General features: G+C 37.4%; 1 protein-coding gene across 8 annotated transcripts in view; it reads left to right on the plus strand.

Annotated features, from left to right (window-relative positions):
• The window catches only part of RBL2 (RB transcriptional corepressor like 2), a 62,814-nt gene that overhangs the window by 27,357 nt on the left and 13,422 nt on the right, over positions 1–22,035 (plus strand). For 6 of the 8 annotated variants that reach the window (XM_042970524.1, XM_042970523.1, XM_042970522.1 and 3 more), the window contains 10 exons: positions 1,773–1,910; positions 3,133–3,297; positions 3,815–3,926; positions 6,531–6,800; positions 6,988–7,268; positions 7,359–7,535; positions 15,167–15,238; positions 15,859–15,964; positions 16,566–16,771; positions 17,866–18,030. In XM_042970524.1, coding sequence (XP_042826458.1) covers positions 1,773–1,910; positions 3,133–3,297; positions 3,815–3,926; positions 6,531–6,800; positions 6,988–7,268; positions 7,359–7,535; positions 15,167–15,238; positions 15,859–15,964; positions 16,566–16,771; positions 17,866–18,030 — 1,692 coding nt within the window. Of the gene's footprint in view, positions 1–1,772; positions 1,911–3,132; positions 3,298–3,814; positions 3,927–6,530; positions 6,801–6,987; positions 7,269–7,358; positions 7,536–15,166; positions 15,239–15,858; positions 15,965–16,513; positions 16,772–17,865; positions 18,031–22,035 lie in introns of those variants that run through there. The other 2 variants (XM_042970526.1, XM_042970525.1) reach the window with 2 other exon arrangements.

The raw sequence follows: 22,035 nt of genomic DNA on the forward strand, positions 1-22,035 counted from the left end.
CTTTTTTTTTTCATAAAGTATTTATTTATTTTGAGAGAGAGAGAGCAGAAGGGGCAGAGAGAGAGGAAGAGAGAGAATCCCAGGCAGGCTCTGCATTATCAGTGCAGAGCCTGAGGCAGGGCTCCATCTCACGAACCTTGAGATCATGACCTGAACCAACATCAAGAGTTGGACACTCAACTGACTGAGCCACCCAGGCGCCCTAAAAACTATTTTTTAAAGTAACATTTTAGGAAAATTTTAAAATTGGTAATTGTTCTAATTTCTTGTAATTATTTACATTTCTTTTTTATATGTAAAATTATGACTGTTGGAATTTAAAAGTTGTTAATGACAGATTTTTAAACTTTGAAATATACAGAAGGGTGTATAAAACATAGCTGCCATTTAGGGGGTGATAATAATTATTGGATACGTGTATACTCACTTAAGAAACTTATTAAAACAACTTTTTTATTGTAAAATATACATAACATTTAACATTTTAAGCATTTTTAAATGTATAATTCAACAGCATTAAGTACATTCATGGTGTTATGCAACCCTTACCACTAGCCATCTTTAAAACTTTTTCATTATTCCAAACTGGAAGTCTGTACCCATTAAACAGTGACTCCCCATTCACTTCTCTCTCCAGCTCCTGGTAATCTCTACTTTGTCTCCACGAATTTACCTATTCTAGGTATAATCATACAATATTTATTCTTTTGTGTCTCATTTATTTTACTTGGCATCATGTTTTCAAGGTTCATCCATGTTATAATATGTGTCAGAACTTTATTCCTTTTTAAGACTGAATAATATTCGGAATATTATCCATAATATTCAGTAGTATTGTCTGCCTTTTGTCAAGTTGTAGGAGTTCTTTATATAGTCTGGATATTAATCCCTTATCAGATACATGATTTGCAAATATTTTCTCCCGTTCTGTGGGTTTTTACTTCATTGATGGTGTCCTTTGATACAAAAAAGGTTTTAATATTTTTAAAAATGTTTATTTTTGAGAGAGCGAGTGAGTGTGCACAAGCAGGGGAGTGGTAGAGAGAGAGAGGGAGACACAGAATCTGAAGCAGGTTCCAGGCTCCATGCTGTTAGCACAGAGCCCAACATGGGGCTCGAACTCATGAACCATGAGATCATGATCTGAGCTGAGGTTGGATGCTCAACCAATTGAGCCACACAGTCACCCCCAAAAGATTTTAATTTTGATGAAGTCCAGTTTATCCGTTTTTTTCTCCTGTTACCTATGTTTTTGGTGTCTAAATAACTTTTTAATTCAAAAATAGTAAATGTTTATGTATAGAGTTGGAAAATTAATAAGCAAAAACAAAAAGGAAAATGTGATTATGTGTCCTGAGATAAACGTGTTGACTTTTGGTCCATGACGATCTAACCAGTCACCTGCCTTCCTTCCAGCTGTCTTTTTATGAGAGTGGCCTCTAACTATAAATACTGTTTTGTAACATCTTTCCATATTATTATTCCTCTAAGCAGCAGGGTGTATGTATATTTTTATTAGGGATGTAATTTTTTATTACCTATATTTTACAATATGTAAGATTTTTAAAAGTTCATATACATTCTTTTAATACTTGTTTTTGCTAAAACATGGTCTTATTTATAAAGTTAAGAAAAGTTTTATAAGGAAGTTAAGCACATACTTCTAAGTCAGAAAATGACATGCTTTGGTATTTTTATTTAACTTGACTGGGGAAGAAATGTCTTGTTAGAGTAGGCTTATGTTTCTAAATGTTAATAACTTTGTTTTGTAGGGCATTCTGGAACAAGATGCATTCCATAGATCGCTTTTGGCCTGCTGCCTTGAGGTCGTCACTTTTTCTTATAAGCCTCCTGGGAATTTTCCATTTATTACTGAAATATTTGATGTGCCACTTTATCATTTTTATAAGGTATTTAAAAAAATATGACACTTATGAGGAAATTATAGATGAGATGAACTTCCTGTTGTTCAGCAGCTAATTCATTTTGCTACCTACGTACATTTCTTCTCTTTTCTTTTCTTTTTTTTTTTTCAATTTTTTGAGAGCGGGTTTGAACAGGGGAGAGCGGTAGAGGGAGAGAGAGGGACAGAGAGAGAGAGAGAGAGGGAGAATCTTAAGTAGGTTCCATGCTCAGCATGGAGCCTGACCCAGGCTCAATCCCACAATCGTGGGACCATGACCTGAGCTAAAGTCAAGAGTGCAGCGCTCAACTGACTGAGCCATCCAGGCACTCCTTTCTCTTCTCTTTTTAATTACATATTTAGTAAGTTCTACTCTATTTGGAGAGAAGAAATAGAACAGTCTTAAGAGCTATTTAAATTCTTTTAAGATGGTATGAAGACTTGTTTTTGGGCAAAACCTTCATTTGATTCTTCCTTTTATCTGATAAAAGCTTTTAGAACGCTTTCATTTTATTAGCTAAGTAGCCTTCAAAAAAAGTGGCAAGCATATCAGTAGCTAATCTTATATAGCAACCTTTTTTATTTTATGGAAATAACAATGAAAGTATCCTTCAGAAGAAAATAAAAATTATCTTTCACATGTTATATAGAGGTGCAGAGTGATAGCATTGATTTGGTAGTTGTTTCTGTCTTGATATTGATTCAGTATATGAATTTATCTTAATTCTTTCTAATGTAGTAGCAAAATCAGCTTTTATAATGGTATGGATTGAATGTTTAGAGTTTTTATTTGATTATTTTTTTAAGTAATCTCTACCACTTAACGTGGGGCTCGAACTCATAACCCTGAGATCAAGAGTCAGATGGTCTACGACTGAGCCAGCCAGACAGCCCTAGAGTTTTTAAACATGAAGTTTTGAGAGTAGTATTTTTCAACTTCAATAAGTAGGCATCTTTTTTCTTAGAAAATTGTTTAAAATATACTGTTATACCAAAGATTTTATATAATTCCCGCATGCATTTTATATAATAATTATTTATAAAGTCAGTGAAAGGAAGACCAGCTATTTCAAAATAGTACTATTCTTTAGGCTTCGAATTTTGATGAATTAATGTATCTATAAACATGTATAAAGCAGCATCTGAATAAATGTATCCATTTTACTTCACACTTAAACAAGTTTGTGGTGAAAAAAATTATTAAACCAGAATATTTTTTGTTATTTCAGGTGATAGAAGTATTCATTAGAGCGGAAGATGGTCTTTGTAGAGAGGTGGTAAAACACCTTAATCAGATTGAAGAACAGATCTTGGATCATTTGGCGTGGAAACCAGAGTCTCCACTCTGGGACAGAATTAGAGACAATGAAAACAGGGTTCCGACTTGCGAAGAGGTTTGTGAAAATACCTTCGCATCTTTCTAGAAGAAAAGTATATCAGTATCAGTCTATTTATATTCCTGTTTCACCGAGAGCAATGAAACTTAATGTCTTTCTTATTTATGGGAAGTGGGAGGGTGGCATTTAGGTTTGATGTGGTATAGTCACCCCTGTATCTAAGAAGAAACCCCTAAAGCTATGACTCAGAAATAATTTGTGATTGTGCCAAGGTTTCAGTGACAGAGTAAGAATGCAGTATTCTCTCTTAATTTTCTGTACATTAGAGTGATTGATATTCTAATTCTCTAAATTGGTAATGAAGATGGATTTGTATTTAGTATTGTTATTAGTTTTGAATTTTTTAAGCCTGCCAGAATTTTTGTCCACTTCAGTATGAAAATGAAAAAGACAACTGATTTTATTTAGGTTGAATAACTGATGAGCCAAGTTTTCTTTTGCCTCAGATTGTTACTGTATTCTAATTAAAATGCTTTTTTGAATAATGATATTCTGTGCATATAATTCTTTATAGGTTATGCCACCTCAGAACCTGGAAAGAGCAGATGATATTTGTATCACTGGCTCTCCTTTGACTCCCAGAAGGGTGAGTGAAGTTCGTGCTGATACTGGAGGACTTGGAAGAAGTAAGTTTAAAATACTAGGGGGGCGGGGTGCCTGGGTGGCTCAGTTGGTCGGTTCAGGTCATGATCTCACAGCTCTGTGAGTTCGAGCCCCACATCGGACTCTGTGCTGACGACTCGGAGCCTGGAGCCTGCTTCGGATTCTGTGTCTCCCTCTCTCTCTGCCCCTAACCCACTTGCATTCTGTCTCTGTCTCTCTCAAAAATAAACGCTAAAAAAAAATTTTTTAAATAAAAATAAAATAAAATACTCACGGGGAGCATTCGGGAGCCTCATATCTGGGAATTGAAATTCTGTAAAACTACAAGTGAAGTTAATAGGGTTTATATAGAAGATAATATTCTGTGCATTATAGTACCACATGGATCACTTAAAAGTTAATGCTCTTGAAGAATATTTAGGAACACAGTAAGATGCATGAAATAACGAATGGCTTTACAAAGAGAATACAGTATATTAATGTGATTACTGTATTTTAAGTGTGTGTTTACATATAAGCATACAAAAGGGCTGAAATGGAAAAACCAAACTGTTAAGAATGATTATTATTGGATGATAGAATTCCAGGTGCTTTCTATAAATTTTTTAAGATGAATATGTATTACTTTCAAAATCAGAAGAAACAGCAAAGCTTCTTAAAGATAGAGCTGTATGGTGCAATTAGGTGTAGGCAAGCCAGTGAGTTAAAAGTACTGAATGGCCCGAGTGTGTTCAGCTTTGACTCTTGTCAGTTGAGCTGTGCTACACTGGTTAATACGACAGCAGTGCTGACCCAAGAAGTACAGAAAAGAGAAGTTTTGCTATTCATAAGGTTGTATTTAGGCAGCTTTTTTGGTTTTTAAGTAACTTCTTTGCCCATTGTGAGGCTTGAACTCACAACCCCAAGATCAAGATTGCATGCTCTACTAACCAAGCCACTCAGGCTGCCCCACCAGGAAGTTCTTTGTAACATCTTCCAGGTGCAAGCTTTAAGCTTATGTTCAGAGAGTTCTAAATCCTTGGATGCCATTAGAAGGTATTATTGTTTCTAGGTCAACCTTTTAATATAATTGATAAGAAGAAAGATCAGTTTTAAAATTAGACATCATTGGGTGCCTGGGTGGCTCAGTCGGTTAAGCGTCTGACTTTGGCTCAGGTCATGATCTCATGGTTCATGAGTTCAGGCCCCATTAGAGCTCTGCACTGACAGGAGCCTGCTTGGGATTCTCTCTCTCCCTCTCTCTCTGCCCCTCCCCCATTTGCTCACATTCTCTCTCTCTCTCTCTCTCTCTCTCTCTCTCTCAAGATAAACTTTAACAGAAAAATAATAAAGAATAAAATCAGGAATCACTTTATATCAGTGCATACTCAGTAAATAAGGATGATCTCTATGAAAGTTTCCTCGTTTTTTGGAAGAGGAATCATAATGGCTTAACTGTTTTTCTGCTTCCCTGATCTATGGGTTAGGACTTGCCTTTAAACTTCATTTTCTTTATACTTACCACTTCTCCATTTTCGTGACGTTTCTTAATACTTTACAAGATAATGATCATAATGCATTCCTTCCAACTGCACTTTGTTCCAAATACAAATCTGGTAAGTTTGTTCGCTTCTGTGCCATTAGAAATTGAAATGTTAAGCTATGGTCTGTCAGGACTGCTCCTGTCACTCCCCTTATGGCACTCCCTGCAATATATTTTTAAATTTAAAAACCCACTGATGTGCAGATTTTATAGCCAGACATGGAAGAGGGTGGGATTGCTGCATAAACATTAAGCCACTAGTGTGAATATTTAACAACAGACTGAGCCATAATAGTTCACGTTTGTTTCTATTTGGGATGATTAAGCTTCAGAAAGAGACAGTGGTGATGGTTGCACAACATTGTGAATGTAATTAATGCCACTGAATTGTATACTTAAAATGGTTAAAATGGCAAATTATACATTATATATATTTCTGTTAAAAATGAATTAACATAATATACCAAAAACCATTGAATTGTACAGTTTAAGTGATTAAAATGTATGTGAATTACATCTCATTCAAGTTTTAAAAATAAACTAAGCTTGAGTCCAACTCACATATATCTGTTCTTGCTGAAGAACATTATTGAGTCTTAGTAATTTTCTATATATGGAAAAACACAAAGATGAAAATTTATAAAACTGGGGAAAATGCTCCCAGATGATACCACAGTAATATCAAGTCCATCATGTCCCCTTATCGAGTAGTGGCTTCACAGTGAAATCACATTGCACTCGAGTGGCAGGTAAACATTGAATATAGTCAAAAGTATCCTAGGAAAATAGAGTAATTCTTTAAACTGCCCCTAAATCATCAAGGCCCTGTAGCAGTGGAGGGCAAAGTTTGGTTCGATGCAGCAGAAGGTGGAATGTAGGAGGGAGCACTGTGGAACAAATAGAGAAGAATTCCTGTGTTTAAATTTTGTTCTTAATAGTGTTCGGTTGAACTTTCCTTAGTTGAACAGAGCTATGATATGACCCCTGTGATGTTTGTTTATGAAGTATTTCAAACACTGATTAGTTTTGAACATAACAGCTTGGATGTAAGACTTTCTCAGTTTCCTTGAGTTAAACTGTTTTGTTTTTTTTTTTTTGACCCTAGGCATGACATCTCCAGCCACATTATATGACAGATACAGCTCCCCGACAGCCAGCTCCACCAGAAGGCGGTTATTTGTCGAGAATGATAGCCCCTCTGATGGAGGGACACCTGGGCGCATTCCCCCACAGCCCCTAGTCAATGCCGTCCCTGTGCAGAATGTATCGGGGGAGGCTGTTTCTGTCACTCCAGTTCCTGGGCAGACTTTGGTCACCATGGCAACAGCCACTGTCACAGCCAACAATGGACAAACAGTGACCATTCCTGTACAAGGTGAGGAAGGCAGAGTTGGATGTTGAGTTCTTTGTCGGGGGCCTTTATTGGAAAGTTACCTGAGACTTGGCTGGAATGACCATATGAGATAAGAGTGGAGAGGGGAAGGAGGTTGGGAGGGGAGAAATTGGAAACCCGTGCCTGGAGAACCTTTCATCATCATCATTTTCTTCCTAACACATTATAGGTATTGCGAATGAAAATGGAGGGATAACATTCTTCCCAGTCCAGGTCAATGTTGGAGGGCAGGCCCAAGCTGTGACTGGCTCCATCCAGCCCCTTAGTGCTCAGGCCCTGACTGGAAGTTTGAGCTCTCCACAGGTGACAGGAACAACTTTGCAAGTCCCTGGTCAGGTGGCCATTCAGCAGATCTCCCCAGGTGGACACCAGCAGAAACAAGGCCCACCTTTAACTGGCAACAGTATTAGGCCCAGGAAGACCAGCTCTTTATCGCTTTTCTTTAGAAAGGTAATTTTTCATGTACCCTTCCCAGGGCAGAGCTTGGTAAATAGAAGTGTTAGGTAAACAAAGTTTGAAATGTTTTTGTTTATCTACCAGGTGTACCACTTGGCAGGTGTCCGCCTTCGGGATCTTTGTGCTAAACTGGATATTTCAGATGAACTGAGGAAAAAAATCTGGACCTGTTTTGAGTTCTCCATAATTCAGTGTCCTGAGCTTATGATGGACAGACATCTGGACCAGTTGTTAATGTGTGCTATTTATGTGATGGCAAAGGTGAGTACCATTTGGAGTATAAGAGGGAAAAGTAAAGAAGCTACTTCCTTACTCTCAGAACACTTTTAACAGTTTTATTGGGATAGAATTCACCTACCATATATTCGCTCATTTAAAATGTACAGCTCAGTGGTTTTTAGTGTATTTACAGAAATGCGCAACCATCCCTACAAAATATTCTGTTGTATGAATATATGATATTTTGTTTATCCATCAATGGCCACCTGGGTGTTTGCACTTTTTGGCTATTTGACTAATGCTGCTGTGAACATTTGTGTACAAGTTTTTGCATGGACACATTTTTCATTTCTCTTTGGTATATACCTAAGAGTGGATTGCTGGGTACGTACTGTGTTTAACCATTTGAGGAACTGCCAGACTGTTTTTCCAGAGTCACTGCACCATTTTATATTTCCACCTGCAGTATGCGAACGTCCTGATTTCTCTACATTTTTGTCAACACTTTTTGTTATCAGACTTTGTTTTTCAAGATAACTTACTGAGGTGAAATTCACATAATGTAAATTAGCCATTTTTAAATGAACAGTTCAGTAGCATTTAGTACTTTCCCAGTATTGTACACTCAACCTTTATCTTGTTCCAAAACATTTCTATCCCTGCAGAATAAAACTGCTTTTTTTATTAAGTAGGTTCTCTCTATTCCCCATCCCCCTAGCTCCTGGCACCCACCATTCTACTTTCCGTCTGTGACTATTGTACAATATTTGTCTTTTTGTGACTTCATCTGTGTCATCGCATGAGTTGTAACTTCCTTCCTTTTTAAGGCTGCACAATATCCCATCATATGGACATACCACATTTTGTATATCCATTCATCCATTGATGGCCCCTTGGGTAGCTTCCACTTTTTAGCTGTCACTCCTGTGGACATGAGGGTACGAATGTCTCTTCGAGTTTTTGGTTTCATTCTTTTGTGTATATGCCCAAGAGGGGAATTGCTGGGTCACATGGTAATTTTGTGTTTAATTTTTTGAGAAACTTGCCATATTTTACACAACAGCTGTGTAATTTTACATTCCCACCAGCAGTGCAGGAGAATTCTAGTTTCTCTACATCCTTACCAACTTATTTTCTATTTTTTGTTATAGTCATCCCAGTGAGTATTGATATATTATAGTGGTTTTGATATGCATTTCCCTAATGACTGATGATGTTGAGTGTCTTTTATTGTGCTTTATTGATCATTATTTGAGTTTTTAATTCTGGCCATCCCAGTCAGTCATTCGCTTACTGGTCATTTGTGTATCTTCTTTGGTGAAATATCAGTTTAAATCCTTTGCCTATCTTTGAATTGGGTTGTTTGCTTTTTGTTTGTGGTTGAGCTGTAGGAGTTCTTTATATATTCTGGATGCAAATGTCTTGTCAGATATTAGCAAATATTTTCACTCATCTGTGTGTTTTTTTTTTCACTTACTTAATAGTGTTATTTAAAGCATAAAAGTTTTTAATTTTGATGAAGTCAGTTTATCAATTTTTTCTTTGTTGCTTATACTTTTGGTGTCCTGCGAATACATTGCCAAATCCAAAGTCATGAATATTTATCTCTGTTTTCTTCTTAGAGTTTTATAGTTTTATCTCTTACATTTAAGTCTTTGATCCATTTCTAGTAATTTTTATATGTGGTATGAGGTAGGAGTCTAACTTTATTCTTTTGCATGGGGCTATCCAGTTGTTGTCCCAGTACTACTGTTGAAGAGAACATTCTTTCTCCACTGATAGTCTCAGCACCCTTGTCAAAAAAAAGTCAGATGACTATAGACACATGGGTTTATTTCTGGACTCTTAATTCTATCCTTGATTACTATCTACTGTAGATCTCTCCCCCCACCCCCCCCCCCTCGATTACTATTACTGTTAATTTGACCTAAGTTTTAAAATCAGGAAATGAGAGTCCTTCCTCTTATTTCTTCTTTTTCAGGTTTAGTTTGGCTAGTCTAAATCCCTTGACATTCTTTATGAATTTTAAAATCAGCTTGTCAATTCTGACTTCTTGTCTCAAAGAAGTCAGCTAGCATTCTGATAGGATTGTGTTGAATCTATAAATCAATTTGGGGAGTATTGCCATCTTAACAAATTTTCACCGTCCATCTGTGAATATAGGTTATTTTTCCCTTTATTTAGATCATCCTTAATTTCTTTCAACAGTGTTTTATAGTTTTCATAGTATAACTTTTACACTTTTTTTTGTTGACTTTATTCCTGTATGTTCTTTTTGATGCTATTACAAATGCAGATGTTTAAATTTGATGTGCTTATTGCAAGTATAGAGAAATACAGTTGATTTTTTGTGTCCTGCAACCTTGCTGAACTCATTTATGAGTTCTAATTTGGTAGATTCCTTAGGATTTTCTATGTATAAGGTCATGTAATCTGCTTACAGAAAGAATTTTACTTGTCATTCATACTGCATGCCTTTTCTTTTTCTTTCCTAATTGTTCTGGCTAGAACCTCCAGTATAATGTTGAATCGAAGTGTTGAGAGCAGAAATTCTTTTGTTTCTCATCTTAGGAGGAAAGCATGTAGATTACACCATTAAATACGATAGTAGCTGTGATTTTGTTCATGACTGAAAAAACTTTATCAGGTTGAGGAAGTTCTGATATTTTTTTTAAGTGTTTTTATTGTGAAGGGTGTTGGAAATTGTCAGATACTTTTTCTGAATCTATTGAGAAGATTGTGTTTTTTTATTCTACTGGTCTTTAGATATCAATATTAGATATAAGTATTATAGATATAATTTGGATATATTAAATATTTACTAATACTTAAATGTGTATTATATTTATTTTCGTACATTACCAACCTTGCATTTCAGAGGTAAATACCACTTGGTCATGGTGTATAATTCTTTTTTTATGTTACTAGGTTCACTTTGCTGGTATTTTTGTTTAGGAATTCTGTCCTATTTATTTAACAAAATATTTTTTAACATTTTTGAGAGACAGAGCGTATGTGGGGGAAGGGCAGAGAGCCAGAGAGAGGGAGGCAAGAATCTGAAGCAGGCTCCAGGCTCCAGGCTATCAGCACAGAGCCTGACGCAGGGCTCAAACTCACGAACTGTGAGGTCATGACCTGAGCTGAAGTTGAACACTTAACCAACTGAGCCACCAGGAGCCCCAACATTTTTTTTTTTAAGTTTGTTTTGAGACAGACAGAAACAGCAGGAGTGGGAAAGGGACAGAGAGAGAGGGAGACAGAGAATCTCAAGCAGGCTCTGCACTGTTAGCACGGAGCCCAGTGCAGGGCTCAAACTCATGAAATTGTGAGATCATGACCTGAGCTGAAACCAAGAGTTGGACAGGAAACTTAACTGACTGAGCCACCCAAGTGCCTCTGTCCTAGTCATGAAAGATACAGTGTTTTTTTGTCATGGTTTTGTTATCAGGGAAATATTAGAGTCATATAATGCATAGGGAAGTTTTCCTTTTCTGTTTTTTTTGGAAGAGTCTGTGAAGAATTGATATTAATTCTTCTTGAAATGTTGTATAGACTTCAGCAGTGAAGCCATGGGAGTGGGCCCATATTTTGCTCTGTGGGTGGTTTATTGATGAATAATTCTTTTTATAAGTCTATTCAGATCATCTATTTCTTCTAGAATCAGTTTTAGTAGTATGTGTCTTCTTAGGAATCTGCCTATTTCATTCATGCTGTGTAATTTGTTGGCACACAGTTGTTCATAATATTCCCTTATAGTCCTTTTTATTCTTTCTCACTAGTAACTTGAATCTTCTGTTTATCTTGGTTTGTCTAGCTAAAAGTTTGTCAATTTTGTTGACTGTGTCAAAGAACCAGCTTTTGGTCTCATTTATTGATATGTATTCAGATCTTTATTTCCTCCTTTCTGTTTGCTTTAGGCTTAGTTTTTATCTTTTTTCAGCATCTTAAGATGGTTAGGTTATTGATTTAGTATCTTTATTAATGTAAGCATTAATTAAGCTGTAAGTTTCCCACTAAGCCTCCCTTTAGCTGCATCTCATAAGTCTTGGTATGTTATATCTTCATTTCACTCAGTGTTTTCTAATTTCTCTTTTGGCTTAAGACATTGGTTATCTAGGTGTGTTAATTTATTTCAGTCCTTTAAAATTTATCAAGGTTTGAGTTTTTTGTTTGTTTTTTGAGAGCATGAGCAGGGAGGGGCAGAGGGAGAGGGTGACAGAGAAATGTCAAGCAGGCTTCAAGGAGCCTGATTTGGGGCTCGATCTCACAACTGTGAGATCATGACCTGAGCCAAAATCAAGACTTGGAAGCTTAACTGACTGAGCCACCTAGGTGCCCCTGTCAGGGTTTGTTTTCTAGCCTAGCATATGATCTGTCCTGATGAATAGTCAGTGTGCCCTTGAGAATGTATATTGTTTGTCCTTGGGTAGAGTGTTCTGTAGATGTCTGTTAGGTCTAGTTGTTATATAGTGTTGTTAAAGTCACATCTGTGTTGATCTTCTATGAGTTGTTCTGTCCACTGTTGTAAGTGGGGTATTGAACTCTCCAAATATTATTGAATTATCTGTTTCTCCCTTTATTTCTGTTTTTATTTCATATATTTTGATGCTGTCATTAGGTGCATTAATGTTTACAATTGTTATAGCTTCCTGATGGATTGACCCTTTTATCATTTATGAAATGTTGCTCTATATCTCTAGGAACTTTTACTTTTTGTTCTAAAGTCTGTAGTGTAATATTTGCATAGCCACCCAGCTTTTTGGAAGTTGCTGTTTATATATAATATAGCTCTTCCCATCCTTCTTTCAAATGTGTTTGTATTTTTTTAAATTCATTTATTTTTGAGAGAGAGCAGGGGAGGGGCATACAGTGAGGGAGAGAGAGAATCCCAAACAGGCTCTGTGCTATCAGCACAGACCCCAAAGCAGGGCTTGATCCCACAAACCATGAGATTATGACTGAGCCGAAATCAAGTCAGATGCTTAACCGACTGAGCCAGCCGGGCGCCTCAGGTATACTTGTACAAGGTATATTTCTTGTACGAGTATAGTTGGATCTCTTTATTTTATTTATTTTTTAAGTTTATGTATTTATTTTGAGAGAGAGAGAGAATCCCAAGCATATGGAGCTCAAATTCACAAACCATGAGATGATGACCTAAGCCGAAGTTGGACACTTAACGGACTGAGCCACCCAAGCGCCCCTAGATATCTTTTTTAATCCAGTCTGACAGTGTCTGCTTTTTGATTGTGTTGTTTAATCCAGTCACACTTAGTGTTATTGTTATAACTGTCATTTTACTTTTTATATGTGTCTTTTTGGTCCTCTGTTCCTCCTTTACTACTTTCATTTCATTAGATGAATATTTTGTGATATAGCATTTTTTTCAGTAGTGACTTTTTCCATTTTTAAAAATTATTTTCTTAGTGGTTACTTTTTAAAAAAATTTTTTTAATGTTTGCTTATTTTTGAGAGACAGAGCGTGAGTGGGGGAGGAGCAGAGAGAGAGGGAGACACAGAATCTGAAGCAGGGCTTGAACTCATGAACCGTGAGATCATGACCTTAGCTGAAGTCGGACGCTTACCGACCGAGCCACCCAGGAGCCCCTCTTAGTGGTTACTTTAGGGCTTACCATATACATCTCTTTTCTCTCTCTCCCTCCCTCCTTCTCCCCCTAGTTTTATTGAGATAAGTGTTGTACACCATAGAGTGTACAATGTAATGATTTGATACATGTATATGTAATTGCATTTCAGTTACCATAAAGTTAACATCCATCACCTCACATTTAAGATCAACTCTGTTACCAATTTTCAAGTATATAAATACAGTATTGTTAACTATAGTCACCATGCTTCATTTTAGATCCCCAGAACTTACTCATCTTATAACTGGAAGCTTGTACTCTTTGACCAGCATCTCCCCAATTTCCCCACTCCTACATATGCATCTTAACTATATCAAGATCAGCTTTAGATTTATACTAACTTAACTCTGGTGAGATACAGAGGTGTTACTTGTTTTTTAATTTTTTTTTGAATGTTTATTTTTGAGAGAGAGAGACAGAGCATGAGCAGGGAAGGGGCAGAGAGAGAGGGAGACACAGAATCCAAAGCAGACTCCAGGCTCCGAGCTGTCAGCACAGAGCCTGACGCGGGGTTCGAACCCACGAACTGTGAGATCGTGACCCGAGCTGAAGTCGGACGCCCAACGGACTGAGCTACCCAGGCGCCCCACAGGGGTGTTATTTGTATATAGCTGTTTCCTTTTAATCTTTTGTGATATATTGTGATACATATCACATCCATAAATGTTACAAATCCAACAATTACATTGTCATGTTAGAATTCTATGACTTTTAAGGAACTGAGAGAAGAAAGGAGTATACTTAATTTATAGGTTTTGTTATATTCATCTTATCATTTCTGATCCTGTTTATTCGTTCCTGTGGTTTCAAGTTGTCATCTGGAGTCATTTCCTTAGCCCAGTACAGCTTTCCTCCTCCTCTTGTGCTGGTTTTGGCAGATGTATCACATTTTGGTATGCTTTAGGTCCAATAATACATTAATTATGTATTGCTTTATACAGTGGCTTTTTAAATTAGTGGAGAAATATATATGGATTTTATCCTGTCTTTACAGTCACATAATTATCTTTACCTGTGATTTTTTTTAATGTGTGTTTGAGTTACTGAAGTCACTTTTTATTTTTGTTTTTCGAGATTTTATTTTTGTATCTTCACCCAATGTGGAACTCAGACTCACAACCTTGAGATCAAGAGCTGTGTGCTGTACCAACGAGCCACTAGGCTTCGCATGGGGTCACTTGCTTTTAGTTTAAAGAACTGTTAGTATTTCATGTAAGATAAGTCTGTTAGCAGACCTAACACTGTTGTTGTTTTATCAGATTATTTTTCATTCATTTTTGAAAGATAACTTTGCTGGACACTGAATTCTTAGTTTTTTACTTTAAGCACATTCCACTGTCTCTCAGCTTCCATAGTTTCTGATGAGAAGTTGCCTGTTATTTTATTGGGGTTTCCTAGTAAGCAAGAAGTTGTTTTTTGTCTTGATGCCTTCGAGATTTTCTCCCTTTGGCTTTCAGCATTTTCACCATATGTCTGGGTATGGATCTCTTTGCATTTATCCTACACTTGGAATTCTTAGAACTTGTTGGATATATAGGTTACTATTTTTTAAATAAATTTGGGAAGGATTGAGCCTTTATTTCTTAAAACATTTTTTCTGCTTCTCTCCTGTGTATGTTTGCTGAATGCAACAGCTCCCTGAAGCTCTGTTCATTTTTCCTCCTTCCTTTTTCTCTGTTCTTCAGATTGCACAGCCTATCTCAAGTTTGCTAATTCTTTTTTTCTTTGCCAGTTTAAATCTGTTTTGTCCCTCTGGTGAATTCTTCATTTGTTAACCGTACTTTTTTAGTACAGGTTTTTGTTCAGATACCACTTACTCCCTGTCTTGGTATTGAATTTTAATAGGTTTTCTTGAATAGTAGTTCTTCATTTTTTATATGCCCTTAGGACCATTTCCAGAGACTTGAAATGGCTGTTTGTTTATATGATTGTCACCACTTTCACTGGGGAGCAGATTCACAGAGCTCTTCAAAATATTTTGCTTGAAGTCAATTTCTCTCTCAGGATACTCTCATTATTTGCCAGGTCACAAAAGAAGACAAGTCCTTCCAGAATATTATGCGTTGTTATAGGACTCAGCCACAGGCCCGGAGCCAGGTAACTATATTTTCTCTCAGGGCTGAAAATAAAGCTTAAAGTGTTTGATAAGTATAAAAAAATAACCACAGTTGATTCTAAGGCCTTTTTTCCAGGATAAAAACGAAGATTCTACTTTAAGAAAGTCTTTTCTTTAATCTTCTTCCCATCTTGATTAGTTTACGCCCTCTTTTCTCCGAACGATGAGGTGAAATATTTGATTTCTTCTTAGTTTGGAAGTTGAGGAAGTTGTTTGGTTTCTGTGTCACCTTGGAGGCTGGTTTAGCTCCACTAAAGGTAAAGCTCACTTTACCTTTAATGCTGCTCGTTTATTTCAAAGGATAGGTATGCAGGATCTTTGTATTTGACTTAGAATAACTTGATTTCATGGTTCGGTGCTAGCACTGCTCTTTGTATTATCCTTTTATAGGCTTGTATTTGGAATTTGAGGCCAAACAGGCCCTAATGTAAGTCCGGGACCTGTTATTTAATAGATCTTTGACCTTAGCTGCATTTATTAACCTCCCTGAGGAGGACAACTATACCAAATGGAGTTGTTGTGAGATTTAAAGAACAAGTCAAGGTCATATCATCTAGGATATGCTCAATGAATCTGTGTCCTTCTTGTGGTCTCTCTAAAGGTGTATAGGAGTGTTTTGATAAAAGGGAAAAGGAAAAGAAGAAATTCTGGCAGCAGTGACAGCAGAAGCCATCAGAATTCTCCAACAGAACTAAACAAAGACAGAAGTAAGTGTTTAAGATCTTTATGAACACTTACAAAGACAAAATTAGAAACTTCTCACTTTTTAGGCCTGGAGACTGAGGCTTACTAAATGGAATTATGACTAGAGAAACTGAAAATATTGGCAAAAAACTTAACAACAAACAGAATTCTGAATTCAGTGGCAAAGTTGTTTGTCCTTCATCCCATAGCCTGGAGGCACATTGTGTGTAACATTTTTCTCCAGGGAAATTAGACAAGGTTCCCGGCAGGAATTTGTTGGCCTGAGTTCCAGAAACATCTGGCACGCTAACTGAAACCATGCTATGGAAATACCACCCTTAATTGTTGATTTGTATCACTGAATGAAGGGCACAGGTCCTAGAAAATTTGGTGTAACTTATTAACGAAAACTACCCCGGAAGCTTTTACTACATTCATGGCAGGGGGTCGAGTTACTACTTAATATTCTGCGCTTTCTCCCTGGGATGAAGAAGAGAGTGCCCGTTGGCTGCCATTAAACAAGTACAGAGGGTAGCTATTCGCCTTTATCTTCCTGAATTTTCTTTTTGAAGACAAGCTGCATGAGCAGTGTCTGTTTATCATCCTGTGTTCTACCTGCTGCAGCCAGCAGAGACTCCAGTCCCGTCATGCGGTCCAGCAGCACCTTGCCCGTTCCGCAGCCCAGCAGCGCTCCTCCTACACCTACTCGCCTCACAGGCGCCAACAGTGACATGGAAGAGGAGGAGAGGGGAGACCTCATTCAGTTCTACAACAATATCTACATAAAGCAAATTAAAACATTTGCCATGAAGTACTCACAGGCAAACGTAGTAAGTGTGACGGATTATTTCATACTTTCTTCACCTGTGACAGGGAGGAGGAATCACATAGGTTGAGCTGCTCTGTATGTAAACTGGTCTTATAAATCATTCATTTGTTAAATAAAGCTGAGGAAATCTCTAACAGAAATCATATGCCTAACCAACAGAATTTCTTTTATTGTGAAGCATTAAACAAGAATTAGATGGTATTTGGATTCCCTACAAAGTACTGTAATACAAGAGAGAAACTGCATGCATTCATAGTGTCCAAAACTGATCAGCTCTGGTGCCCTTCCAGGCTACTTAGCTTTCTTGTTTTAAAAAAATGTTTGATGTTTATTTTTGAGAGACAGAGGCAGAGTGCAAGAGTGGCAAGAGCAGAGAGAAGGGGAGACACAGAATCCGAAGCAGGCTCCAGGCTCCGAGCTGTCAGCACAGAGCCCGACGTGGGGCTTGAACTCAGGGACCAAGAGAACATGACCTGAGCTGAAATCCCATGCTCAACTGACAGAGCCACCCAGGCGCCCAACCTACTTAGCTTTCTCTCTGCCTTTTGTTTCCTCATATATAAAATGGCAATAGGCGTAATCCCTAGTTTATAGGGTTGCTCTGGGGATTAAATGCTATAACGTATTAAAAATGCTTAAAACCGCGACTGGCACAAAGCCAGCACTTACATGTTATTTGGGTGGTTTTCTTTAGGTGTAATTGTTGCTGCTAATAATTACTGTTTGCCATTCATAAAGCTACTGGCTTATTATATCTCTCTACTCTTTCAGTAAAAATAACCATTTTTAGGGGCACCTCAGTGGCTCAGTCGGTTAAGCGTCCAACTTCAGTTCAGGTCATGATCTCTCATTTCATGAGTTTCAATCCCGCCTTGGGCTGTGTGCTGAAAGCTCAGAGCCTGCTTCAGATTCTGCCTCCCCCTCCCCCCTCTAACCCTCCCTTGCTTGCTCTCTCTCAAAAAAAAGAAAACATTAAAAAAATTGTTCTAAATAAAATGTTTTAAATAAAAAATGTTTTAAGTTTTTCATAAAAAATACCTGATTAGAAATTTCATTACCTTTCTTAGGAATGCTGACTTTTTCTCCCCCAAACAGATGGATGCTCCTCCTCTTTCTCCCTATCCATTTGTCAGGACAGGCTCTCCTCGCCGAATACAGCTATCTCAAAATCATCCTATCTACATTTCACCACATAAAAATGAAACGATGCTTTCTCCTCGAGAAAAGATTTTCTATTACTTCAGCAACAGTCCTTCAAAGGTGAGCCTAACATAAATCTTGGCCTTTACTAACCCCAGAATGCCTAGGATGCTAGAACTGGGGTTGATGGAAAACACTCAGCACTCCCATGAGTGATGGGAGCTACCAGGGAAAAGTCGGTCCCAGCAAAGCAGAAATCAGGGGTTTGGGGGACACGTTAAGGCTGGAAATAGAGTAAAGGATTTAGATTTATCTTCATTCCTTCCTTTTCCTGTTTGTGTATTTACAGTTCACTCTCCTGTAGATCTGGAGTTGGGGATTTTTACTCCATTTAAAATTCCAAATTTTTGTTAAGAAAACTTGAATTTCTAAACTGATTATTGAATATCTATTTCTGGGACAGGTAGCATCTCTGTCTAAGGGGAGCAGTGGACGTTTTGTACAGTGTGGTGTGCTAGTCCTGTTAGTGCCGATTTGTGCGGCCGCATCTGCCTCTGTCTGCGATGGGGAGAGAAGCTTGCATCAGACCTTGATGGAAGAAAAGTCAGCAAGGTGCTGACGTGTGGGAGGAAGGGGTATCCAGGAAGCAGGAGAACAGGGAAAGAACACAGTGTCCTTGAGGCACCGGGAATCACGTGTGCTGGGTTTAGGAGGACAGTTCATTCCTAAAGGCCCGGATGCAATACTCTTATTCATAAAGATTGCTTAGAAAGAAACACACACAAAAAAGGGCCTCGACTCTTCAAAAAAACATGTCAGTATAAAGAGAGAGAGTAGATGGGGGAGGGTAGTGTTCTAGAGTGAAGAGGATTAAAGAGACAGGACACTCAATTTTAGTATATGTGCTGCCGAAGCGAGCACGAGACAGGACACTCAAATGCAGTACATGATCTTTGGATTCTGCACAGAAAAGCACAGTAAAAAGGACATTTTGGGGACAAGTGGGAAAACTTAATGGGGGAGTTGAATGTTAAATTTCTGTTAAATTCCTTTGGTATTGATAGTACTGGATTATGTAGGAGAATATGTTTAAAGTAGGCACAGGCGAACTGCCTCGGTGTGAGCAACTTATTTTCAGATAGTTCAACTAAAAAAAAATTATGCAGAGAGAACAAATGTGGTAAAGTGTTAATGACTGATGATAGGGTGTTCAATGTATTATTCTTCCAACTTTTAAAATAAAAAGTTGGAGGGGGGCGTGTGGGTGGTTCTGGTCGTGATCTCACAGTTCATGGGTTTGAGCCCCATGTTGGGTTCTGTACTGGCAGCATGGAGCCTGCTTGGGATTCTGTCTCCCTCTCTCTCTGCCTTTCCCCCACTCACGTTCCCTCTCTCTCTCTCTCTTCCTCAAAAATAAATTAAACAAACATTAAAAAAATAAAAATAAGTTAGAGAAAACAAAGATAGCAGCAAAAATCTTAGAAAATGAAAAAACTTTTACTACAGTATTAACATACCTTGGAATAGTCTTATCCCTTGTAGAAAAATCAGTTAACTTCGAATAACAAAGACACACTAATGTTTAGTAGACCAAATATTGAAAAGATAAAGTTTCCTCCAGCCATTGTGGAAGTCTGATCTAATTCCAGTGATATTGCCAGTGGGATTGTGAATGCTGGAAACATAAATCAGCAAAGCCCTAAAAGCAGTTGAAGGGATACACAGCTCAGAGATACTGTGGGTTCAGTTCCAGACCACTACAGTAAAGCCAGTCAGATGAATTTTTTGGTTTCCCAGTGCATATACAAGTTATGTTTATACCACAGTCTATTAAGTGTGCAATAGCATTATATCTTAAAAAAAAATGTTCATACCTTAATTTAAAGATGCTAACCAAAGATTCATTTATCTGAGCAGTGAGTCATAATTACTGATCAAAGATCACCATAATAATGAAAAAGTTTGAAATATTTAGAGATTTACTAAAATTTGGTAGAGACACAAAGTGAGCAAATTCTGTTGGAAAATGGCCCTGATATACTTGCTCAACTCAGGGTTACCACAAAAGACACATTACCTGCAAAGCACAATAAAGCAAAGTATGCCTGTGTTAGATTTTCACCCTCTAACCAAATAAATTCCATTTAGATTAGAATTAACTGAAACAAAATGAGTAGAAGTCAGAATACCCAATTCAGAAGGCCAAAGTAACAAACAAATAGCAATTAAATGTAAATGGTCTAGGGGCACCTGGGTGGCTCGGTTGTTAAGCGGTCCACTTCAGCTCAGGTCATGATCTCTTGGTTTATGAGTTCAAGCCCCACGTCGGGCTCTGTGCTAACAGCTCAGAGCCTGGAGCCTGCTTTGAATTCTGTGTCTCCCTCTTTTCCTGTTCCCAGCTTGCGCTGTCTCTCTCTGCCTCTCTCAAAAATAAACATTAAAACAAATTTTTTTTAATGTAAATGGTCTAAATACACCAATTAAAAGGCAAAAATTTTAAGACTGGACAAAACAAGACCCAGCTATTTACTGCTTGTAAGTAACCCATTTTAAATATAAAGTCACAAACAGTTTAAAGTAAAAGGATGATAACTGAGATATCCAATTAACTGACGAATAAAAAAAATGCATGTCCATACCATGGAATATTACTCCAATAAAAAGGAAGTACCACACAGGCTACAACAGGGATAGACCTTGAAAACATTATGGTAAGTGAAAGCAGACACAGGATAAGTAAATACTATACGATACCATTTCTATGAAATGTCCAGAATGGGCAAATTTATAGAAGCACAGAGTGGTTTAGTGATTGCCTAGCTTTGGGAGGGATGGAGGGCTTCTGTCACTGGGCACACGTGGAAATGACCACACAATGAACTGCACGATGAAATGTGATAATGACTGCACAACTCTAGGAGCACAGGGAAAGCCATAGATCTGTGTACCTCGAGGGGTTGAACTGTATGGTATGGAAACTATATCCCAATGAAGTGGTTTTTAAAAAAAGTAAAAGGATAGAAAAAGTTATCTGTACTCTACTGACACTAATTAATGCAGCCACGCCAGCTTTCATGTCATTATCAGCAATGAAGTCATTTCCCAGCACAGGACATAAAATCCTTAAATAGAAAAAAAAGATTTTGCGATGATTGACAGAACAAGTAGACAGAAGTGAACAACCAGACTGGCTGACATTTCTAGAACACTCTAATAGCATCAAGTGCACATGGAACATTTACCAAGAGAGACCACATTCAGGACCATAAAACAAGTCTCAGTAAATTTTAAAGGATTCAAATAATGTATTTACTCTTACCACAACAGAATTACATCAGAAATCAGTAACAGAGATACCTGGAAAACCCCCAAATATTTGCAACTAAATTGCATATTTCTATGAGTCACAGAAGAAATTTTAAAAATTACAAAGTATTTTGAAAATGAAAACTTGACTTACCAAAATTTGTGGGATGCAGCAGCAAAAGCAGTATTAAGAGAGGGAAATTTATAGGACTAAAATACTCACATTAGAAAAGAAGAAAGGCCTCAAATTAGTGACCTGTGATTTCACCCCACGCAACTAAAAGCAGGAATCAATGAAATAGACGACTTTGTATATTTTAAGACCACTAAAAACTAGGGTTTTTTTGAGAAGATTAAAAAAATTGATCCGTCTGTGCTAATGAGGATAAAAGAAATGATGGATTACTAATATCAGAAATGAGAGCTATCAGTACAGTTCTTACAGATATTGAGAATATAATGAAGGTTAAAAAATAACTTTTTGCCGATAAATGCATGATGCAGATGAAATAGACCAATTGTTTGAAAGACGTAAACTTCCAGAGCACAGTCAACAAGTAGTCTCAATGGCCCTCTATCTATTAAACTGAATTTGTAACATAAAAACTTCTTCTCAAAGGAAACTATAGACCCAGATGGCTTCAGTGGTAAATTCTACCAAATAAATATTTAAGGAAGAAATACAGTTGACCTTTGAACAACATGGGGAGTTAGGACATCCTATCCTTGTGCAGTGGAACATCTGTGTATAACTTTTGACTCCCCCAAAATGTACCTACTAATAGCCTACTGTTGATGGGAATCCTTACCAACAACATA

The sequence above is a fragment of the Panthera tigris genome, chromosome E2, assembly GCF_018350195.1.
Source record: "Panthera tigris isolate Pti1 chromosome E2, P.tigris_Pti1_mat1.1, whole genome shotgun sequence".
NCBI classification, from domain to species: domain Eukaryota; kingdom Metazoa; phylum Chordata; class Mammalia; order Carnivora; family Felidae; genus Panthera; species Panthera tigris.